Source organism: Hemicordylus capensis, chromosome 3, assembly GCF_027244095.1.
Source record: "Hemicordylus capensis ecotype Gifberg chromosome 3, rHemCap1.1.pri, whole genome shotgun sequence".
In the NCBI taxonomy this organism is placed as follows: domain Eukaryota; kingdom Metazoa; phylum Chordata; class Lepidosauria; order Squamata; family Cordylidae; genus Hemicordylus; species Hemicordylus capensis.
In genome coordinates, this window is record NC_069659.1 from 214,622,646 (window position 1) to 214,642,801 (window position 20,156).

General features: G+C 46.2%; 1 protein-coding gene across 1 annotated transcript in view; it reads right to left on the reverse strand.

Moving 5' to 3' along the window:
• Positions 1-1,128: 1,128 nt before the first annotated feature.
• Positions 1,129-20,156, reverse strand: part of MAT1A (methionine adenosyltransferase 1A) — a 40,039-nt gene continuing 21,011 nt past the window's right edge. Inside the window, exons 6-9 of the mRNA XM_053309462.1 lie at positions 16,709-16,927; positions 14,067-14,249; positions 8,732-8,865; positions 1,129-7,093 (exon numbers count right to left, since the gene is read on the reverse strand). Coding sequence (XP_053165437.1) covers positions 6,991-7,093; positions 8,732-8,865; positions 14,067-14,249; positions 16,709-16,927 — 639 coding nt within the window. The 3' untranslated portion in view covers positions 1,129-6,990. The remainder of the gene's footprint in view (positions 7,094-8,731; positions 8,866-14,066; positions 14,250-16,708; positions 16,928-20,156) is intronic.

Here is a 20,156-nt window from a genome sequence, read left to right on the forward strand (position 1 = left end):
CCCCACTGGTACTATATTGGGCAGCAGTGATATAGGAAGATGCTGAAAGGCATCATCTCACATGAAAAGCATACATCTCATTACCATTACAATGGTAAACCCCTCTTGTATTCTACTAAAGAAAACTGCAGGGCTCTCTGGTTGCCAGAAGTCATAATCAACTTGACGGCACACCATCGTGTGTGTGTGTGTGTGTGTGTGTGTGTGTGTGTGTGTGTGTGTTGGTCTACAGGAGATATGGGCATATACTATTAGCTGCCATCTTACAACCTGCATTGCTTTCAGCTACTCTTCCACAAACCATGAGAATATTTTGTGCAAAATGTGAAATGTGCTGAATAATCTAAAGATCACCACCTCATTATTGTCTTTGCATTGGGATGAATCAAGCGGTCTTCACCGAATTGGGAGGTAGATGGATGAGGATGATCTGGCTAGCCACAGACACTTTGGGATGTATCAGAAGGGTTATGCACAGATCTGGAAGGGAAACCCAGTTGGTGATCGGGGAGGGAGAAGCAGTGGAGCATCCTTATCTGTACAACCAGAGTTGCTCCTCTTTGGCATCTTCTAACATTCTTGCCTACATTGGGGCAGTATAAAGTGAGATGTACTTGAATCTGGGTGACTGACTCTGGGTCAAAGTTCAAACTCTGCCTACAATTCACTGTGTGACTCTACCATGACAGGAACCTCCTTTACAGGACTGTCATGAAGGCACCTGCCACCTCCACATGTGTGCTACAAATAAGTAGTAGTGGAAATCATTTTCTCTATGCCAGTTCACTACATTTGCACCATCTCCTCCTCCTCCTCCTCCTCAGAGAGGAGCAGCTATTTATTCATACAACCCCGTCTGAGTGCACCACATACACTGAGTGAACGAACGGTTGAGAGACTGCATTTGCCATGCCAGTGATTTCCAAGTGTAACACCAAGGAAGAAGCACAGCGGCATAATGGATCTTATCAGTTTCTGCCTAATGCTAATGTAAGCATGAAATAAGACAAATCAATCCACAATACACAGCAGGTCTTTCTCCTCATGACTTGTGGTATAGCAAATATGGTCCGTATGTTTAATTGTGGACATGCTCTATGGCTTCTGAAGAAAGAATAGTCACACAAATACATTATATAGAATTTATTTGAAAAGGAGGATTTGTCCAAATTTGCTGTTGGTGATGTGTGGTGGTTTGGCACAGTGAAAACATTCCACCACCACCCCACCACCCAAGAAGTTAAATTTGTCATTTATTTTTAGTTACTTGTAGAATTGCAAAGCTGGGCGAGTTTTGAAGCTTTAGCTAGATTTTAACTGCAAAACTCTTCACTTTAGCCTTCACTCAGGCAGGAGGTTAATCTGAATCCCAGTCAGGACCTACTTGGATTCCAACTCGGAGGAGACCCTCTCAGAGGAGAAGGCGCACGCCCAGCTGAGACCTCTGGCCCTGACAAAAGCCCAGAACCAATAGACCTGGAGCAACCAACACTTGCTACCCCTTCTGAAGTTGCCCCCTTGGAAGAGACCAGGAGCTCTGAGGAACTGATGCCCCCCATAAAGGCTGGTGCCCCATCCTGAGAACCTTCTTCAACCTCCCCCACACCAACACTCTGAGCTCCAGGAGCAGAGATGATGATATGCCAGGGCTGAGTTCCAGTACCAAAGGCAGAGTGCTCACCTGGTTGCTCTGGGCTCCTCTTCCAGTGGGCCTACTCAGGAGGAGAGGGGAGGCCAGCTCACGTGCCTCCTCTAGACTGGGGCTGACCTTATGACCCAGAAAGGGATGGAGCTCCTGCTGGCTATATCTCTTAAGTTGGCACCAGGCTTTTGCTGGTTCAACAGTACCCTTTGTTAGGTCATGTCTCCAGCTGCCTTTCTAGACCTGGACACAGACGTCCAGTGGCTTACAATAGCCACCAGCCATCATATGACATTAGGCACACACCTTCAGATACCATGCTGTACACAAACCTAGAAAAAATATAATCGCTTCACTCTCCATGACAGAATATGTTCCATATAATATCTATGCCTGGGTCCAGCTCTGCACTGTCTCCCTACTTTTCTGAATGTATCCCTGCAGACCGCTCATGGGTTGAGCTGTACTGTGTTACCCAACCTGCACTCATGAGAATCCTGTCACAGCAACAATGCCTGTTGCCAATTCTAGCTACTTATTCAATGCACACAGCGTGCCTTACTCTTCTTAGGAAGAGCTCTCCCCTTCAGTCTTCTCCCATATAAGCAGCTTGCTTCAGTCCTAAAGTTTCTGTCCTCCACCTCTGCCCTAGACAAGAGGTGTAGAATTTCAAATGAATAGAAGTTCAGGTAGTGTCCTACCTCAACTTTGATATCCAAGCCAGCAAGCCAGCAGCCTCCTCCACCATGCCACAGTTCAGATTTGTTGCTCAGTGCTTGTCTACACACACAGAGAGAAAGATGTTGGCACCAGTGCAGAGCACTAAAAGAATTCACTCATCCACTCTCCCCTCCTTCACCCCCAACTAGCACTGAATACCGCTGGTACTGTGGCACTGTCCCTTGGAGAAGGAGTAACTGGTGAAGGTAGGCTGATTTGGCTTCTGGGTAATGGAAAGATGTGATGCAGGGGGCCTATCCATGCTACAGATGCATATGCCCCCTGTAAGGGAGGAGAGCTGGTCTTGTGGTAGCAAGCATGACTTGTCCCCATATCTAAGCAGGGTCTGCCCTGGTTGCATATGAAAGGGAGACCAGAAGTGTGAGCACTGTAAGATATTCCCCTCAGGAGATGGAGCTGCTCTGGGAAGAGCAGAAGATTCCAAGTTCCCACCCTGGCTTCTCTAAGATAGGGCTGAGAGAGATTCCTGCCTGCAACCTTGGAGAAGCTGCTGCCAGTCTGTGAAGACAATACTGAGCTAGATAGACCAATGGTCTGACTCAGTATATGGCAGCTTCCTATGTTCCTATGTAAGCCTCACCCAAGAGAACCCTGTGGATTCTAGTTCTGTGAGGATCTCTAATGAACAAGTCTCTGCATCTCACTAAACTGTAATTCCCAGAATTAGTTGGGCAAATCCATGGGAGTTAAGTGGTATAGAAGGAATATGTCTGTAGAATTGATAGGGTTCTGCACACAGATCTGCATTATAAATGTATATTAATTTTATACTAATTTATACTGTCAGTATTCCCCCACCCCCGCCTGCCAAATCCTGGGCATTGGTAAGAGTTCTGAAAATGTGCTGTTAGACATCCCTAATAATCTAACTCTATTTCCCCAAGGAGAAGGAATGTCTGTTATGTCTGTAATCTAAATAGGGAGATGGTGCCCTTTTCCACCTATCCTACCCAGTGTATGAGAAGGCTGCTCCATAAAGCTTCACAGCAATCAACTTTCCCAGCCAGTTATGAAAACTAAAACATTTCCTTCTTATAGGAGAGTGACCATTTCTGAACAGTTGGGAGATGTAGAAACCACGTCAGCTAGTGGAACACTTCATGATAAGTCACCTCAGCCAGCCAACTTGGAAATGGTTTTTATCCCCAGTCCCTTTCACCAGTTCTATTTAAAAAGTAGTACAGTAAGTTTGGCTCATTCCCCAGACACTACTGTTAGAAATAAAGATTCCTTTTCTGTAATTCTAGTTGCCTCTGTTTGGAAGCTGCTGGTACTTTAAAATACTGACAGTAGTGGGTAGTACACTATCTACCAATTTTAGACTTCTTAACTGCACTTTTTTGTATTACAGACTGTTACGTCTAGTGCAGGTATACTGCCATCTAGTGGATGACTCAATAATTGCTTCTTCACAGACATTGCAAATATTTATCTAAGAGCTTCTCAAATCTCTTCCAAAAATGTAAGGTTACCACTATATATCTGTGTCCAAATTATGATGTCCCAATGCCTATCATAAAATACCATTAAAATGATTTTCAAGCCTCCAAGGCATAATTTAGGAAATTCCTTTCGACATGCAAACAGTTGCTGTAATCACATGGAGAAGGAGGGGAGAGCGTCAATGTGAAATAAAATACAGAAATCTGTTGCAAAGAGATGCATCTACAAAGGCACTAATAAGGTATTCAGTTTTCCACAGTTGAGAAGCAGCATTGCTCATGATACTGAGATTGGACACATTGGTAATGACATGTGCCATTATTATTAATTTTGTATAGCACCATCATTGTACATAGTGTTGCACACAGTAATGCAAAACACTGAGAGAACATTCTGAAATGCCGATACAGAGAAGTGCCATATCCCATTTCAGTCAGGGCTTCTGCTCCATTAAGAACCGAGGCAGAGATAATTTTTCCGGTGTCTCTGAAATAAGTTGTTGCAAGCCCATGCAGTCAGACTGTTAAACGCAAAAACCCAAGGTCTGCAACCAAGGATTTGCTTGGCTAGGGCGCTTTCCAGATTACACGCTGCAACAGTTTCACAACGTGTCTGCTAAATATGCTTCCGTACTGCCTGCATTCCAACATCACTGTCAGTAAGGTGCCATCCATATCTCTGATGCCCTATTTCAGGTTATTATTTATTTATTTATTTATTTATTTAATTTATTTAATTTATTTATTTATTTCAGTTTTTATACCGCCCTTCCAGAAAGGCTCAGGGCAGTTTACATTAAAACAAAACCAGGTTTTATTGATGCGCGGCAGCGATGCAACGTTGCATCTGCGTTGCAGGAAAGTAACAGTATTCTTCCATTGTAGGAGGGTTGCAACGAAGTTTCCATGGTGTAAGTGGCATGGTGCGGACGGTTCATGGGGAGGTGGGTGGCGCAATCTGCGGATATTGCTCCTTCCTGATTCAATTTTATTGTTATCTTTGTATTTCATCTTTTATTTCTTATTTTTTATTGTGCAAAGGGGGAGTAGCAGGTGGGCGGCCACCCCTCCTTGCTGCCCTCTGGAGCGCTCTGCTGCCTCCTCACCTCTCACCCCTCCCCCTCCCCTTCATTTCAGAGCGAGCCCCCCCTCCCCAGTTGAGATGCTTTTCGCTGGCCACAGCTGCAGCAGCCACCACAACAGCAAGATCCTACCACTCAGGATGGCATGTGTCTCAGGAGGCCATGCAGGGAAGCTGTTCAGTTGGCAGCGTGTGTGTCGGAGGCTGGTGGTGGCAGCGGCGGCAGTGCAAAAGAGACGAGGTGCTGCTGGTGGGGCTGCTGCCGCCCTCCCAGCCATCAGGCGGCTGGAGAACCCAGGTTCCTAACCCCAAAAGGTATGGGCAGCTCACCCTCCGTGGCTGCCGCTGCCTAGGGGCCTCCCGCTCTCTCCCTCTGACCCCTCAGTGGCCTCACACTCCTTCTTCTCTGCTACAAATACCTCCTCGGATATATTGGCAGAGTTTATGCAGTGGTCATGAAGGAATACTTGCCTCCTCTCCCTCCTTTTATTATGGCCCTCTCTGCCACTGAATTTGTTTGTTTGTTTCACTGGAGAACTTGCGCAAGTCTGCAATGGTGCAAGACTTCAATAAGATTTTTGTTCTGGAACGGCACTTCCCCCTGCTGGTGGTGGATTTGCACAAAACATCTCAGAATTTATTTTTAAGGTCATCACATCACACACCCCCGCCCCCTCCGCAACCCCATTGGCCCAAAATAGAGCAAGCAGGGGCAGATAATGTGGTTCAAGGAGAATATGGACACCCCCGCCTGGAAACCACACTGCAGTGGACAGCAATATGAACAGCCACTAGCCTACGAGGAAGCATTGAACAACCCTTTACTTGTAGTTTGAAACCACTGCACCATTCCATCACACCTGGCAAACACTTTCTACCGGCGCAAAGCTCATAATCTGGAAAACTCCTAGTTTAAATGTATGTACAATTCCAAACCACTTGGCCCCCTGATTTGCAGTCACCCAGCATCCAAAGCTGCATGTCTCCTGTATCTAAACCAGATGAGAGGTTTTCCTCAAACTTCCTTTGGCTCAATGTATACCAGCTCCCTCTCTTTCTCTCAAGACTCTCTGTTCTTAAACTATCCTCTACTCCCCTGGATTTCTTTAGCTTGTTACCTAATCTGTTTTACTTCTTTTGGCGGGCTTGCCTATGGACCTTCTCCCCACTCCGTTTCCCAGTCCTCAGCCTCCCTACTTATGAATACCATTGCCTGTGTTGCCCTTCTTGCCACAACCACACAACTTCTCCTATCTCCATGCTCTGCGTGAATTTTTTCCTCCACCAGACTGACTTTTCATTTCCTCCACAGAAGCTGCAATATATCAGGACTCTGTTGCTGTTTCCTCCTAAACTGCCAGAACACCACAAACATTTCATGGGATCACAGCAGCTCAGGAAAAGGGAACAGTAGCTTGCAAGCAATAGGGCTTTAGCCTTCTATATACAAGAGAGCCCTGCCTAGAATGGGATCTGGCAACTTCATATCAATATGTGAGTGTATCGACAAAAGATTCACCCATCTAAAGTATTTTGTCGCTAGGCTGTTTTAAAAGAGAAAGTGTGAGTCTCCTAAAAGACTGCAATATTAGACACCTGGAAAAGAAACTTAAAAGCCTGATGAAATTATTTGGAGAAGATGAGATTCGGATACAGGCCAATAATCCTTTCACACCAAGAGCCCTGTTTGCAGCACCAACTCCAATTAGGAAACTGGATCCCACAATTCTAATTGTCCAGTTGCAATGAATAAGCTTACTGAACCTGAAGGAATCTTTCTTTCCCTTTGAATAGAGGAACACTGAAGAGCTGGGCCGAAGGCAAACATTCCACTGTGTTTGATTGTGTGTCCAAGTCATATGTTATCTTTGTAAGTGGAACCAAAAAATAGCAGCAATAGGGAAAATAAAAATTGCATCCATCTGTACTTTCTTTTTTCTGTATATGTGTTGTAATATAGAAAGTGGTGGTTTCCATGAAGATATCTTTATCCTGTCCATTTCCTCAGCTTAGAGGATAATCAATAGAAGCACCCTTTGTAGTGGAATCCTTTTCCCTTAAGCTTAGGGGTTGCCCCATGATTGTTAAAAAGCCAGTTTCTTAGGTACCTCCCAAGAGAATTCACTTCTTCCAAAGTGACCATAGCAGGCAGTCTTCTGATAGACTGGCTTCTTTAAATCCAGATCCCTAATTGGAAGAAGAAGAAGAAGAAGAAGAAAGTAAGTAAGTAAGTAAGTGGGGGGGTCATTGTCATTCCGGAGTATAATTATTAATACAGGGCCTTCACAACTTTGGCTCTCTGACTGGTTTTGGACTACAAATCCCATCATCCCCAGCCACAGTGGCCAATAGTCAGGAATTATGGGAATTGTTTCCAACAGGGCCAATGTTGTGCAGTCATGTATTAATATAACAATAATATAAAATGGTAGTGCATTCATGTACTCTTTGCAAGCATTCTGAAGCATTGATTCTGCTAAGTGGCTAAAAAGAGGGTAATGAAGGGGCAATGTGTACCTCTTTGGGGAGGCCCTTCTACCATCTGTGGGTGCACAGCACCAGTGTGTTTCCTGAGATGTATCCCAGGAACAGAGATGGCTGTACACATCAGATCGCAAAGGGAGTCATGGACCAGTGTTCCACGGCTCAGCTGGTTGCAAGAAAAATACAATCCTCTTTGAAGAGGAACACACTTTTCTTGTTATACTCCACGTGGATGTCTAGAACATTCCATTGTGTGGACCACCAGAGCTGCTGGCTTATAGGGCTCCCTCCAACCTCCCTCTGAAATGGAGACTTGCTTTGCTGACAGATCTGCTGCAGTCCTTGTAAGTTTTCCACTTGAGGGGTGGTCAACTTAAAGAAGTGAGAGTGTCTACCATTTGAAACCCACCTGCCCACCCCACCCTTCCCAGCTGCCAGATGTACATGGGCTGCAGCAGATCTTCCAGAACCAGCGTCCAGAGCCAGTGGATCTTGAGTTGCTTACTCACACTGTCCTTCATGGATGAAAACTCCATAACCACAAAGGACAGCAGAAGTATCCTCCGGGAATGAGAAGGGGAAAGAGGGGCAGCTTGCTCCATCCTATCCTGAAATAGACTGGCACGTGTCATACATGCCCTGAACACGAATATTGCCCTGTTAGCAAAAGAGCCAGTGAAAATAATTGTGGGGAAATGGTGGAGTATGGAGAAGTTCCTGGATGTGCACAGATAGGATTGCCAGCCTACAACCTGGAGAATGTGTGTTGAATTCTAAATTCCTTTAAGCAACAAGAGATGAGATAGTCATTATGGCTTCTCCCATTTATTCCTCTCTTGATTATATTGTCTGACCATCTCCCCCACCTGAAGTCTTGTTCACTACCGCTGGGAGAGGAAGGAAGCAGATAGAAGGATCCGGGGAGGGATGGGCAAGAGAAGCCATAGCTTTCTCAGCTCCCAAGGCAACAGAGAATTTAAAGCTACACATATTCTCTAGGATGCACTTTACCAACGCTATGTACAGATGTGAAAAGGAACATAGAGATCTATCTCAACTGAGTAATGACAGTGAAACACTTGCCAAAAAAGGCTGACCACTACTATTGGGGGCGGGGAAGGGATATAACCATCTTTTGGGGAATTGGCTATTCTGGCTGGAAAAAGCTTTAGTAGTCGAAGGCAATAGGGAAAAGTAGATACATTTGAAAATCAGTTATATTATATACATTATTATATGTATTCACTCTTTTATTTTTCCAGTATTTGAAATTCAGCCATGAATATTTAGGGTGATTATACTCTCAGTAATACATGGCACGATCTTGGGGAAAGTGCTTACCTGACAATGGCTCCTGGTCGAAGGTCAAAATTCTGGTGTACAATGTTCAGCAGCTCATGCTCGGGTCTTGTGGATGTACCATAAGTGAACAGTGAGATGGAGAGTGGTTCAGCAACACCGATGGCATAGGCAATCTTTTCGTGAAAAGAATAATTATTTAGGCTTGGTTCACACATGTCTGCCTCATTTGATGAAGGGAGCAACGGTAACTGGTGAAGATTTGCATGTGTGAATGGACCATTGCAGAGAATGAGACTGAGCATGACAGCTGATTGAAACACAGACCTGCCCCAAGCGTCACAGTGAAAAAACGGGGCAGTATTGAAGGGATCCAGTCTTAAAAGCAAAAGGGATGGTCAGGGGAGATGAACCTCCACAATACAGGCTAGCTTTCCTTACAGGATTGTTGTAAAGACTGCTGATATAAGGAGCCGTTTCACACAACCAGTGAGAAAGGGCAAGAGGGCTAGTGGGGAGGAAGCGATAGAAAGTTTACCTCTCTGCAGAAAACCTAGGGCTCCCTCTTTGGCAGGCAGATCGCCCGCCCAGACGATTACCAGCTGCTGCTGATACCTCGGAGGGTCGGGGTGCCAGGACACCCTGCGTTGTCCCCCCTCCCCTCCCCGCAGTCTGCCAACCTTGGTTGCGAGCAGCCCGGGCTGGCAGAGAATCAGAAAAATTGGGTTAGGAGAGAGCTTGCTCTCCTAACCTTGTTTAGGTGGATGGCTCCAGAGGTGGGTCTGCTGCCATGGCGCCGCTGGGATCAGGCCCACATCAGGTACATGTGCGCAGGCAAAACCAGACTGGGCTTCCTTAGCCTGGTTTTGCCTGCGTATGTGAATAGCTTCACATTATGCAAAGCACGTTGAGCACTCAAAAATACTGTATAAATACTAACATGTGTTAGGAATAGTTAAAGGTTACCCAGTGAGAAAGACCTCTGCCTGAGACATTACAAAGCTGCTGCCCACCAGAATGGACACTACTAGGTGAGATAATTTGACTCAAGACAAGGTCCTTTTTTTAAAAAAAGAGAGAGATTTTTAAAATAGTTTTCTCATAATTTTTTTTTGGGGGGGGGGGAACATAGCTTAAATGCAGATGTTAACCCAAATAAAACAATGAGGCTCTTCTCACGACCAGTGAGAAGAGCCTGGAGTGGGTTAGCGGGGAGAGCGGGCTAACCGCACATGAGGAGGCAATCTGCTCTGGGTGGCCAAAGTGGTCGCCCACACGACTACCAGCTCCATTACAGAGCTGGCAGGGGCTGGGAGGATCAGGGGCCACGTGGCCCCCGGCATGCCCTGCGCGAGCACACAGGGCATGCTGGAGAGACCCCCGAGCCGGGAGGCTGCTTTTCATGAGTTGCCGTGCCGTGGAGCCGCACTGCAGCAACACACGAGCACAAAGACAGGGTGAGCGGAGCACTCGCTCCACTAACCTGGACTAAGGGCAGGGGCAATTAAGCAGGTTACCCGCTTGTAAACCACTGGGCTCGCCTGAGAGCCCGGTGGTTTACACAACCAGTAAAAATCAGGCTAGGCTCTCCTAGCCCGATTTTTGCTGGTCATGAGAATAGCCCCACTTAGAGCCAATACCTAAAATAAGCAGAACAGAGGGTGGAGTCAGGCATAACCATGGTTCCCCATTATAACAATGAGCTCAGAAAAGCTGCAGACTCATGCAGTCTTCCCCTCAATTCCTTCACGAGAGAGGAAAAAGCAGCAAGTTCTTGTTTTCAGTTTGAAATAAACCACTGTTCCACATTATGCATGAAGTCCATACTGCGGGGAAGCATGAGCTCTGCCCTCCCCACTGATGATCCAGGTAGAGGTTCTGGGTGCACGGAGCGCATACTCAGATGGTCCGTGGCTGCCATGGCTAGCGCGTGGGGTCGGAACGCATTAAACTGACCCACGGAAATCCCACAATACACCACATGAGTGCACAGTGCATTGTGGGGATCTCCCCAGCGATGGGTGGGTGTCCGTCAGTGCTTCAGCGTCAGCTGAAAGCAGTCGGTGCTGACGCACTATCAGGTAAATGGGGTTAAGGAAGCACTCACTCCCTTAACCTCATTTAAGAGCCCGGCTTCTTAGCTGGGTTTGCTGCTGAGGCGCCACAAGGAGCTAGTTGATTCCTGGAGGTTCCCAAGGGCAGCCAAGCCCTGGCATAGCTGCCATGGTCCGGTCTTGGCTGCTCATGAGAACAGCCTCTATGGCAGGGCTGCTCAACTTCGGCCCTCCTGCAGATGATGGCCTACGACTCCCATAATTCCTGGCTATTGGCCTCTGTGGCTGGGGATCATGGGAGTTGTAGTTCAAGAACCTCGGGGGGGGGGGCTAAGTCGAGCAGTTCTATGGTTTTCTTCAAGGCACAATTAAGGAAGAAACCAGAATTGAAACCATGGTTTAATACGGGTTGTTTTCCCCAACAGTGGTTTACTTCATTTCCAGAGTTTGAATGCAATGAGGAGCTGTGGTTCACTTCAAAATGGAAGTAAAAGCTTTCCTGCTCTACTTGTATGTGGAAAAGGAAGTCTAATGAGCCATTTTGGAAGGGCGGTATATAAATCAAATAAATAAATAAATAAATAAATAAATAAATAAATAAAGTGACCATGAGCCCATTGTGTTCCCAGGCCTGTTTTTGTGGAAGGAAACTCTGAGGTCATTCACACAATAAAAAACTGAAGCTATTCATACAAGCATGCAAAACCAGGCTAAGGTACGCCGGGATTGTGGTACGCCGGGATTGTAAGGTACGCCGGGATTGTGCCCGATCCCGATGGCTGCACAGCAGCAAACCCACCAAAGTAGCCACCATGTTAAACGCGGTTAAGGGAGCCCTGTTTTTTGGTTGTTGTTTTTAAAGGTTAGCCTCAGTTTTTTTATTGTGTGTCAGCCGTGGCTGTTTGCAGCCATGGCTGGCACACTTGGAGCGGGGGCAGAGGGGGATCCCAGTAATGCACTGCGCACTTGCACGAGGCATTCTTGGGACTCCTGGGGGTGGGGCGACACGCAGAGGCACGTCCTGGCACCCTGACCCTGGAACTGCGAGGCAAGCTGCAGGGGAAGCCGCCGCTCGTCTAAGCAGGTGATCTGCCTGCCCAGGGAAGGTAAGCTTAACCCTCCTTCCCCACAGACAGCCCGCGAGGTCTTATCACTGATCATGAGAAGAACTCTACTGTGTTCTACCTGGGTTTGGGAGCTGTGTGTGCTCCCAATTTTTAGTTGTGTGGAAACACGTTAGGAGGAAAACCTGGGCAGCTTTTCCTCCTACTTTGCTTCCACACAATCACTTCGACCCAGCTTTTCCTCCTACCTTGTTTCCAAACAACCAAAAATTGGGAGCACACACACAGCTCCCAAACCCAAGTAGAACACAGTGAGGCTATTCTCACAATTTACAGAAAAAAGAATTTCTGTAATCGTGAGAACCACCGGGCTCGGCTGCGAGCCTGGTAGTTCTAGAGTGGGTAACCCGCTCAAGTACCCCTGCCCTAAAACCGGGTTTGCAGAGCGAGCGCTCCGCAAACCCAGTTTTCATGATCGTGAGTAGCCGTGAAGCGGCTCCGCATCACGCCTACTCACAAGGAGACCCTTGAAGGAGAGGCGAAAAGCCAGCTCCGGGGGTCTCTCCAGTATGCCCTGCGCCTCTGAACTCCCCAGCCCCCGCTGGCTCCATCACAGAGCCAGCAATTGTGTGGGCGGCCAATCCGGCTGCCCAGGGCTCCCGCTTGCTCGTGTGCAGGGAGAGCAGGCTTAGCTCGCTCTCCCTGCTCAACTTCGCAAACTGGGTCTCACTGATCGTGAGACCCGGCTGAATTTTTGATAGAGTGAACGATCTCTATGTTTCCTTTTATGTCTGATTCCACCCAAAGTCAACAACAGAATCAGTCATGCAAATAAAGCACGTTATAAACTGATGATGAATAACGCATGGTATAGTGGACACACTGGGTAGTCGACACTTTGGATAGTGAAAGTAGTATCTAAGTACGGGATCGACATCACAAGCTACATAGATTAGCAATACAACCAAAAATTACAAAACTATCAAGATCTCTGGCATAATCAGTGAATGGAGCCCACGTAAGTTGAAAGGCTTTGGGTTTAGCTCTGCCAGTACTGACTTTAATTTGATACATAATGTTCTCAGCAATAAGAAAATCTCATACTTCAAACACCAACTAAAATATGGAAGGAGGGTGGAAAGAAAGTGATTTTTCACTTACATCCTCTCCAACAGCAAACTATTTTTAACCCTGGTTTATACATTAGACAAAGGGAGGCTTGTACCATCTGAATAATATTTTGTAAGACAGCTTCTTTATAGTGGTACATAATGAAAGTATTGGATGGGGCTCCCAGATTTTATACTAAGCTTCCCCCTCCATTTGCTGATCGATTTCCCAACCATACATGTAGGCTAACTTGATATTTGAATGGCAAGTTCTTCTATACTTAACCCATTGGACATAACTGTATCAAAGATAACCTGATCGTCATGTATCCCAACACAAATACATGCCTCTCAAGCTGGTAGTAGATGTTATCATAGATGCAGGGCTGCTGCCAGAGTCAGCAACCGCATGCCTTACTTTCACTCTTGCCCTAGTAACTTCTAGTGATCCACAGAGGCTCTACAGACGAGCGATGTGTTGAGCCTAGGAAGGTTTGGCAGGGAGTGTGGCCTTAGCCCTCTCTCCCTGCAGATGATCAGTCGGGAAACCCTGGGTGGCTGGATCGGCCGCCCACATGACTGTCAGCTGCCAACACAGCTCTGTCATGGAGCTGGTGGGGGCTGCAGGGATCGGGGGCCACCTGGCCCCCAGAAGTCCTAGTTTTTTGGGGGGGACCCCCGAGGTGAGGAGGTTTCTTGTTGCCTCCCGGTTGGGAGTCTACTCATGTGTCGCCGTGTGCCACAGCAGCACACAATTAAAAAACACAAGGTTAACGGAGCGCTCACTCAACCTCATTTAAGGGGAGGGGGGATTAGGTGGGCTAGCCGCTGTGGAATCACCAGGCTCGCCCGGTGGTTCCGACGATCACTAGAAAGTGGACTAGGCTCCCTTAGCCTGCTTTCTAGTGATCGTGGGAATAGGCTCACAATGTGTGATCATCAAGCTTCAAGTTATTCTCACCCTACAAGTAAGTGGTGGGAGGAGATGCAGCGCGATGATGATGTGTGTTTTATATTCTTAGACATCGATGGGAAAGAGAAGAGCTATGAGGCTGCTGATCTCAGCGGCAGCAACGTGTCTACTGTAATGTCTACTTCCAGTTTATGGTTGCAAGATTAGAAAAGCTGAAGAGGGCAAAAGGGAACTTACTTGGACCAAAACACGACGGCAAAGCCCTGCTATCACCAAGGACTTGGCAACCCAGCGGGCTGCATATGCTGCTGACCGATCAACTTTTGTGTAGTCTTTGCCTGAAAAGGCTCCACCTCCATGAGCTCCCCATCCACCATAAGTATCCACAATGATCTTCCGGCCAGTCACTCCAGCATCACCCTGCAATTCAGCAATGCCAAATGTCACATTTTCATGAGCGTTTTGGAAGTTTAACAAACTGGGAGCCATTTATTGAAAAATCTCAAAGGAAGCACCTTGGAAAGCTACAATGATGCCAATAATTTTATTTTCTCACCCAAGAGTATTTAACTCCCATAGGATGTGCTTCTAAAGAATTATACCAACCATGCTTCAGGAAGCTTAACCATGTGCAATCCGAGCTTGATAAAGTGGCCCACACATACTGCACAGTGTCCCATGAACAGTTTCTGAGCAGCATCCTTTGGGTGGTTTCTGCACTGCCTGCACTGCTAATTGCTGTAGTGCCGTGTGTTTGTGCAATTTTGAGCATTCTTACACCGCTACACTGATTTTGTTACAAATGCTCACAGGCTGTGCAGGCTGCGAAGTGCTGCTCAGTATGTGGGCCACTACGACTGTAAGCAAGTCCCATTGATATTTCTAAGTTAGCAGGTTTAGAATCAAACTTTCAGTTCTTTCATGGTTTAAAAAGCTATAGTGGCTGTTCTCACAAGCAGCCTAGCCCGGGCTAGGGCAGCTAAGCCCGGGCTTGGCTGCCAGTGAGAAATGGTGGGAGCTGCGTGGCTCTCAGCTGCAGCACTGCAGCAAAGCCACCTATGGAGCCCACCAGTTAGCCAAGGTTAAGGACGCAAGTGTGCCCTTAACTCGGGCTAACTGCTCATGTGCGAGCACCGGCTGCTCCTGGCCATAGCGGGCTCCCGGGCGTCACCGGGGGTATCCCCACAATGCACCGCATGGTGCATTTTGGGATTTCCAGTGTCCAGGACAACATGTCCTGACCCCAGCACCTCTCCACTGCCTGGGGCAGCAGCAGACCATCTGGGTGTGTGATCTGCACACCCAGATGGTCCTCAGAGATCATGTGTGGGGAAGGCAGGCTTCTGCAGCCTTCCCCACCACACTGCCCCAATGAACAAGACATTGCTGAAATCCACCATAAATGTGCAAACAATATTAAAATGAACAATTAATATCTAAACCCCCCCACCATAGCCTCTATAATTTAGAAGCCAGAAACGTCAGACAAAAAAAGCTTGAGAGAACAGCAATGTTTGGATAACCCCTGAAATTATTTATGCATGTGAGCTAATGAATCTCCAGAAGATCCATCTATCACTTTGGTGCTGCCACAGAAGGTGAAGCTGTGGGTAACCACCAAATTGACTTCCCATGGACCCCACTCGGCAAAGCCTTCTGAGCTTATTTTAGTAATTGAGGAGGTTCATATCAGAACTTCCTTGGAGATACCACTATAACAGCGGGGTTTCAAACATGTGTTGGGGGTGGGGTAGTGGTCTTAGGATTCTGTGGCAGATATGCAAGTGATTCCTGGCTGAAAAGCAGATGTGGAAAAGATTCGTTGAAGATAGATATCTTGAAAATTAATGTACTGAACAATCCTTTCAGTATGGATGTTTTGGTTATTCAGGAGATTTGAGGATAATGCACAGATTAATCAAATATAATCAGAAGAGTTATGCCATCATGATGCATTTTTACTCAGCCATCTTTTGTAATCACTGGTTTGAGTAAATCAAATCCCAAACCTCATAGCCAAGATATGCTTTCCTTTTAAATTAAAACTAGCTATCTATTAAGAGCCTACTAGTGTTTCTGGACAATTCATTGTTCTAGCAGTTACTGGAAGGAGTAAGCAGTGACTCATGCAGAGATGCAGGGAATAAGCTCCTCGAAGAGAAGTGTGTGGTTCTGACACATATCAACAGGAGTAATGCCACCAAAATGTGTAATTGCCTAGTTCATTGTATGACTCTGCTGCTTGGAATTTCCATCTATATAAAGAACCCTGATTCCAGTGCTCTCTAATTCTTACAGTTTTGTAAACAGAGCATCTGTGTACTCAGCATGACTGGAAAAACAAAGAAGAGCTAAAAGGGCTGTTCTCACAGCTATAAACAGGGTCAGAGGAGTTGGAGCACCCACCCAGGGTAGGAGAGCCATGTGTGCTCCCAATCAGCATTGATGGGTTTGTAAGGATCAAGTGAGGAGAAGAGAGGAGAGTAGTCATGTGAGTGCCTGGAGCTGGGCAGGACAGGTGCAGCCAACCCATATTGCCAACCCATATTCTGTCCTCAGCATTTTTTTATTTTTTTTTAAGGATGGACAAATCACATTCATTTGGCCAACAGTAATGACTGGATTTTTCAAGAGTTTTATGGGAAACAAATTAATTCAATTTTTAAAGGTTCCTACAAGCCCAAAGTACCCAGCCACAAAAGAGGTATCAGTGAAGCACCAGTTCTGATTCAGAAAATTGTGCCTCCGCTATCGAGTTTTGGAAACATTAATTTATCAGATGATGACTATGAGTCCCAACATAAATTTGTAACTTCACTGGCTCAGGAAAAAAGATGAATGACAATGTTTTCCCCAAGACTCATTAGGTAAACACATACCTGGGGCCCTCCAATCACAAACCGACCACTGGGTTGAAGATGGTAAACAGTTTTCTCATCCAAGTACCTGGCTGGAACCACAGCCTTGATTACATGTTCCCGTAAGGCCTTGCGCATTGCCTCCAGAGAGATGGTTTCATCATGTTGCACAGAGATCACAATAGTATGGACGCGCACTGGGATAACAGCACCATCTTTCTGCATGTATTGAATGGTGATCTGAAGACAAAGAAAGAAATGATGACCCACCATAGAATGAGACAGTAGACAATTTATCTCATCAAGTTCCAAAAGACAAGGAATACGAATACGACGAATATTTATATACTACTACTACTTTTCAACAAAAGTTCCCAAAGCGATATAGATATAAATAGATAGACAGATAGACAGATAAGTAAGAAACATAAGATAGACACCAGCAACAGACGCTGGAGAGATGCTGTGCTGGGGATAGATAGGACCAGTTGCTCTCCCACTGCTAAATAACGAGAATCGCCACTTTTAAAAAGTCCCTCTTTGTTCAGTTAGCAGGGGACAAGCAGGAGGCTTAGCAGAAGGCCCGTCTTTAACATAAAAATGACTTGACAATATTTTATGACCTACTATTTCTGAGAGTTTTAAAATTGATTGAATATACTCATAATTACTAAAGGGAACACTGCAGAGAATCAGATTTTTAAAAAATTCTATTAATGCAACTCAAGACTAATTTTTTATTTTCTCTATATATTTAATTCTCCTAAACGTACCTGTTGCTAATCCCATGTATGGCAGCTCTCGCGAGAGCAGCTACCTAGGGATAGTGACAAGGATGGGAAACAATGGCGGCAGGCTGGCAGCGGGCCGGCCCGGCCCTGGCCCGGCCGCTGGTCAGAGGTGGTGGTGGCAGGCCGGCCTGGCCACCCGCCAGGAGGAGGAAGCCAGAGGAGGTGGTGGCAGGCCAACCTGGCCCAGCCGCCCACTGGAAGGAGGAGGTGGGAGGAGGTGGTGGACCAGCTTTCTGACTGGCCCGCAAGCCAGAAAACATGGGGTACGGAGGAGAGGAATCAGGCCAGCCATCTGGCCCGCAAGAAAGAATGGGGGGGAGAAGCGGGCGGCGGGGGGTGGGGGAGCAGCCATCTGGCCATCCAGCCAGAAATCCAGGCATGCCGGCGGCGGGGGGGGGGGGGCAATGGTGGTGGATGGGCTGGCCAGAGGCACAGATGCTCTGCACCCAGCCCAGCTAGTTTTATTTATTTTATGTATTTATTCAACTTATGTATTGCCTTCTCTTCCTAAGGTAGCTCAGGGCAGTTGACACTAAAATAAAAAACACATAACAAAATAAAAAAAATTAAACCAGATTAAAACTCAGTAAAATTAAAACTAGATATCCTTAAAAGCCAGTCTAAAAAGATGGGTCTTTAAGGCTCTCCTGAAGGCCTCCAAGGAGGGTAATCCTCTTATATCCATCAGGAGCATGTTCCACCATCTAGAAGTGACAAATGAGAAGGTCTAATCCCAGGTCACCATGAGATGAACTGGTGGCACCCCAAGAGAGACCCCTCCTCATCTTGGGGATCTTGTAGAGAAAACCACTCTCTCAAGCAACCTGAACCTAAGCCATTCAGGCTTTAAAGGTAATAACCAGCACTTTGTCCCCCCCACCCCCACCCCAAAACATATCAGCAGCCAATGCAACTGTTTAAGAACAGGCATAATGTGGTTTCTCCGGGATACCCTAAAGGCCAATCTGACTGGCACATTTTGGACAAATTTAAGTTTCCAAACTGTGTATAGAGGCAGCCCTACATAGGGCGCATTGCAGTAGTTCAACCTGGAGGTTACCAGCTGTTGTACCAGGGTTTTCAGGTGGTTTGCTCAACCATTTTGCTTACTACAGCTTTAAGTTAGTAAATTAATCAACTAGACTTTTATCTAATTGATGAGGGACAACTTTTACCATTGGGTTTTAACGAGAAAAGCATGGTGACTTCTTTTTTGAGGCTATTTTGTTTCTGTTACTGCAATAGGATATGAGAAAATATTCAAGATGGCCTTCCCCAACAACAAATGGTTACCAACTGAATAGTTCCAAATATTGTATGCTTTCTTTCTTTTTAACTGAATATTTTAATAAATTTTCTGGCTGACATCCATACTAACAAAGTGCTGGTACAGCGAATGTGCAGCATGTGCTATGAGAGAGGGGCACTTTTCAACAACCTCCCCTTCTTTCTGAAGCCCATTGTGACCTCCTACAATATGTCCCTGAGGGTCACTTAGGCAAAAGGGACATATTTTCGGGAGTCACGGTTGGTTTCCGAAGGAAGAAGAGACCAATGAAAACCACCTCTTTCCTGTAGCACATTCTGTGTGTTTGCTGAACCAGTGCATTGTTAATTTGGATGTTGGCCTCTGAATGTAAACTATAGCCATAAGGAAGAAATTGCCCATTATATATTCTACCTAACTGGACAAAGAAGCACCTTTTAAATGGTGGTTCTCTTATATGTATCAGGGAGAGAGCAACTGTCCCTGTTCATCTCAGCAAATTGTCCTCCCAGTGGCTGTTGCTATTATCTCCATTGTCTTTTGTTCATTTTAGATTGTGAGCCATTTTGGAACAAGGAACTACCTTCTCATTCCTTTTGTTCTGGAAGCCACTTTGATTATTTTTGTTTTGTGCTGTCAAACAACATAAATTCTTGTTCTTCCTGAATGACATGATGACTAATGGGGATTTTCCCTAAATTTCATTCATTGTGTTGTTAACTGTTACTCATAACAGTTCATATCAGAATACCTATAGAAAAAAAGAATCCATGCTCTAGCTATTCTAGTTTTTGTAAAATAGTACTTTAAAGTAATCTGAAACTGCAATCCTGGAAAGAGTCTGAAAATGTAGCCCTATTGGCTGATGCAATTATGACATCACTTTCCTGTTCTTCTCTAAGGCAGTTATACTGCAGTTTATTCTGCTGGGTTTTCTCTGCCTTCTTTTTTGCTGCCAACTAACAGGCCCCAAAATTAGGTGAGAAACTACTGGGGGGTTGGGGGTGGGGGATTAATCCAACTAATGAGGAGGCTGCAGCTCTGATTTCAGTGGGATACTAAAGGGGGCTGAAGAACCCACGCGGAGTGTCTAAGAGGGTCCTGTGGGGAGAGCGGGCCACCCACATGATTACCGGCTCCATCACAGAGCCAGTTGGGGTGGTAGGGATTGGTGGCCTTCTGGACCCCAGAAGTCCCAGCATGCCCCGTGCAAGTGTACAGGACATTCGGCCTCCCCAATGCTGAGAGGCTTGTTGCTGTGATATGGAGCTGAGCCACAGCGACATACGATCAAACAAACAGGGTTAGTGGAGCGTGTGCTCTGCTAACCTCATTTAAGTGGGGGAAATTAAGCGGGCTTGCTGCCGGAAGCTGCACGGCTCCCAGCGGTTCACATACGCAGTGTGTGAAC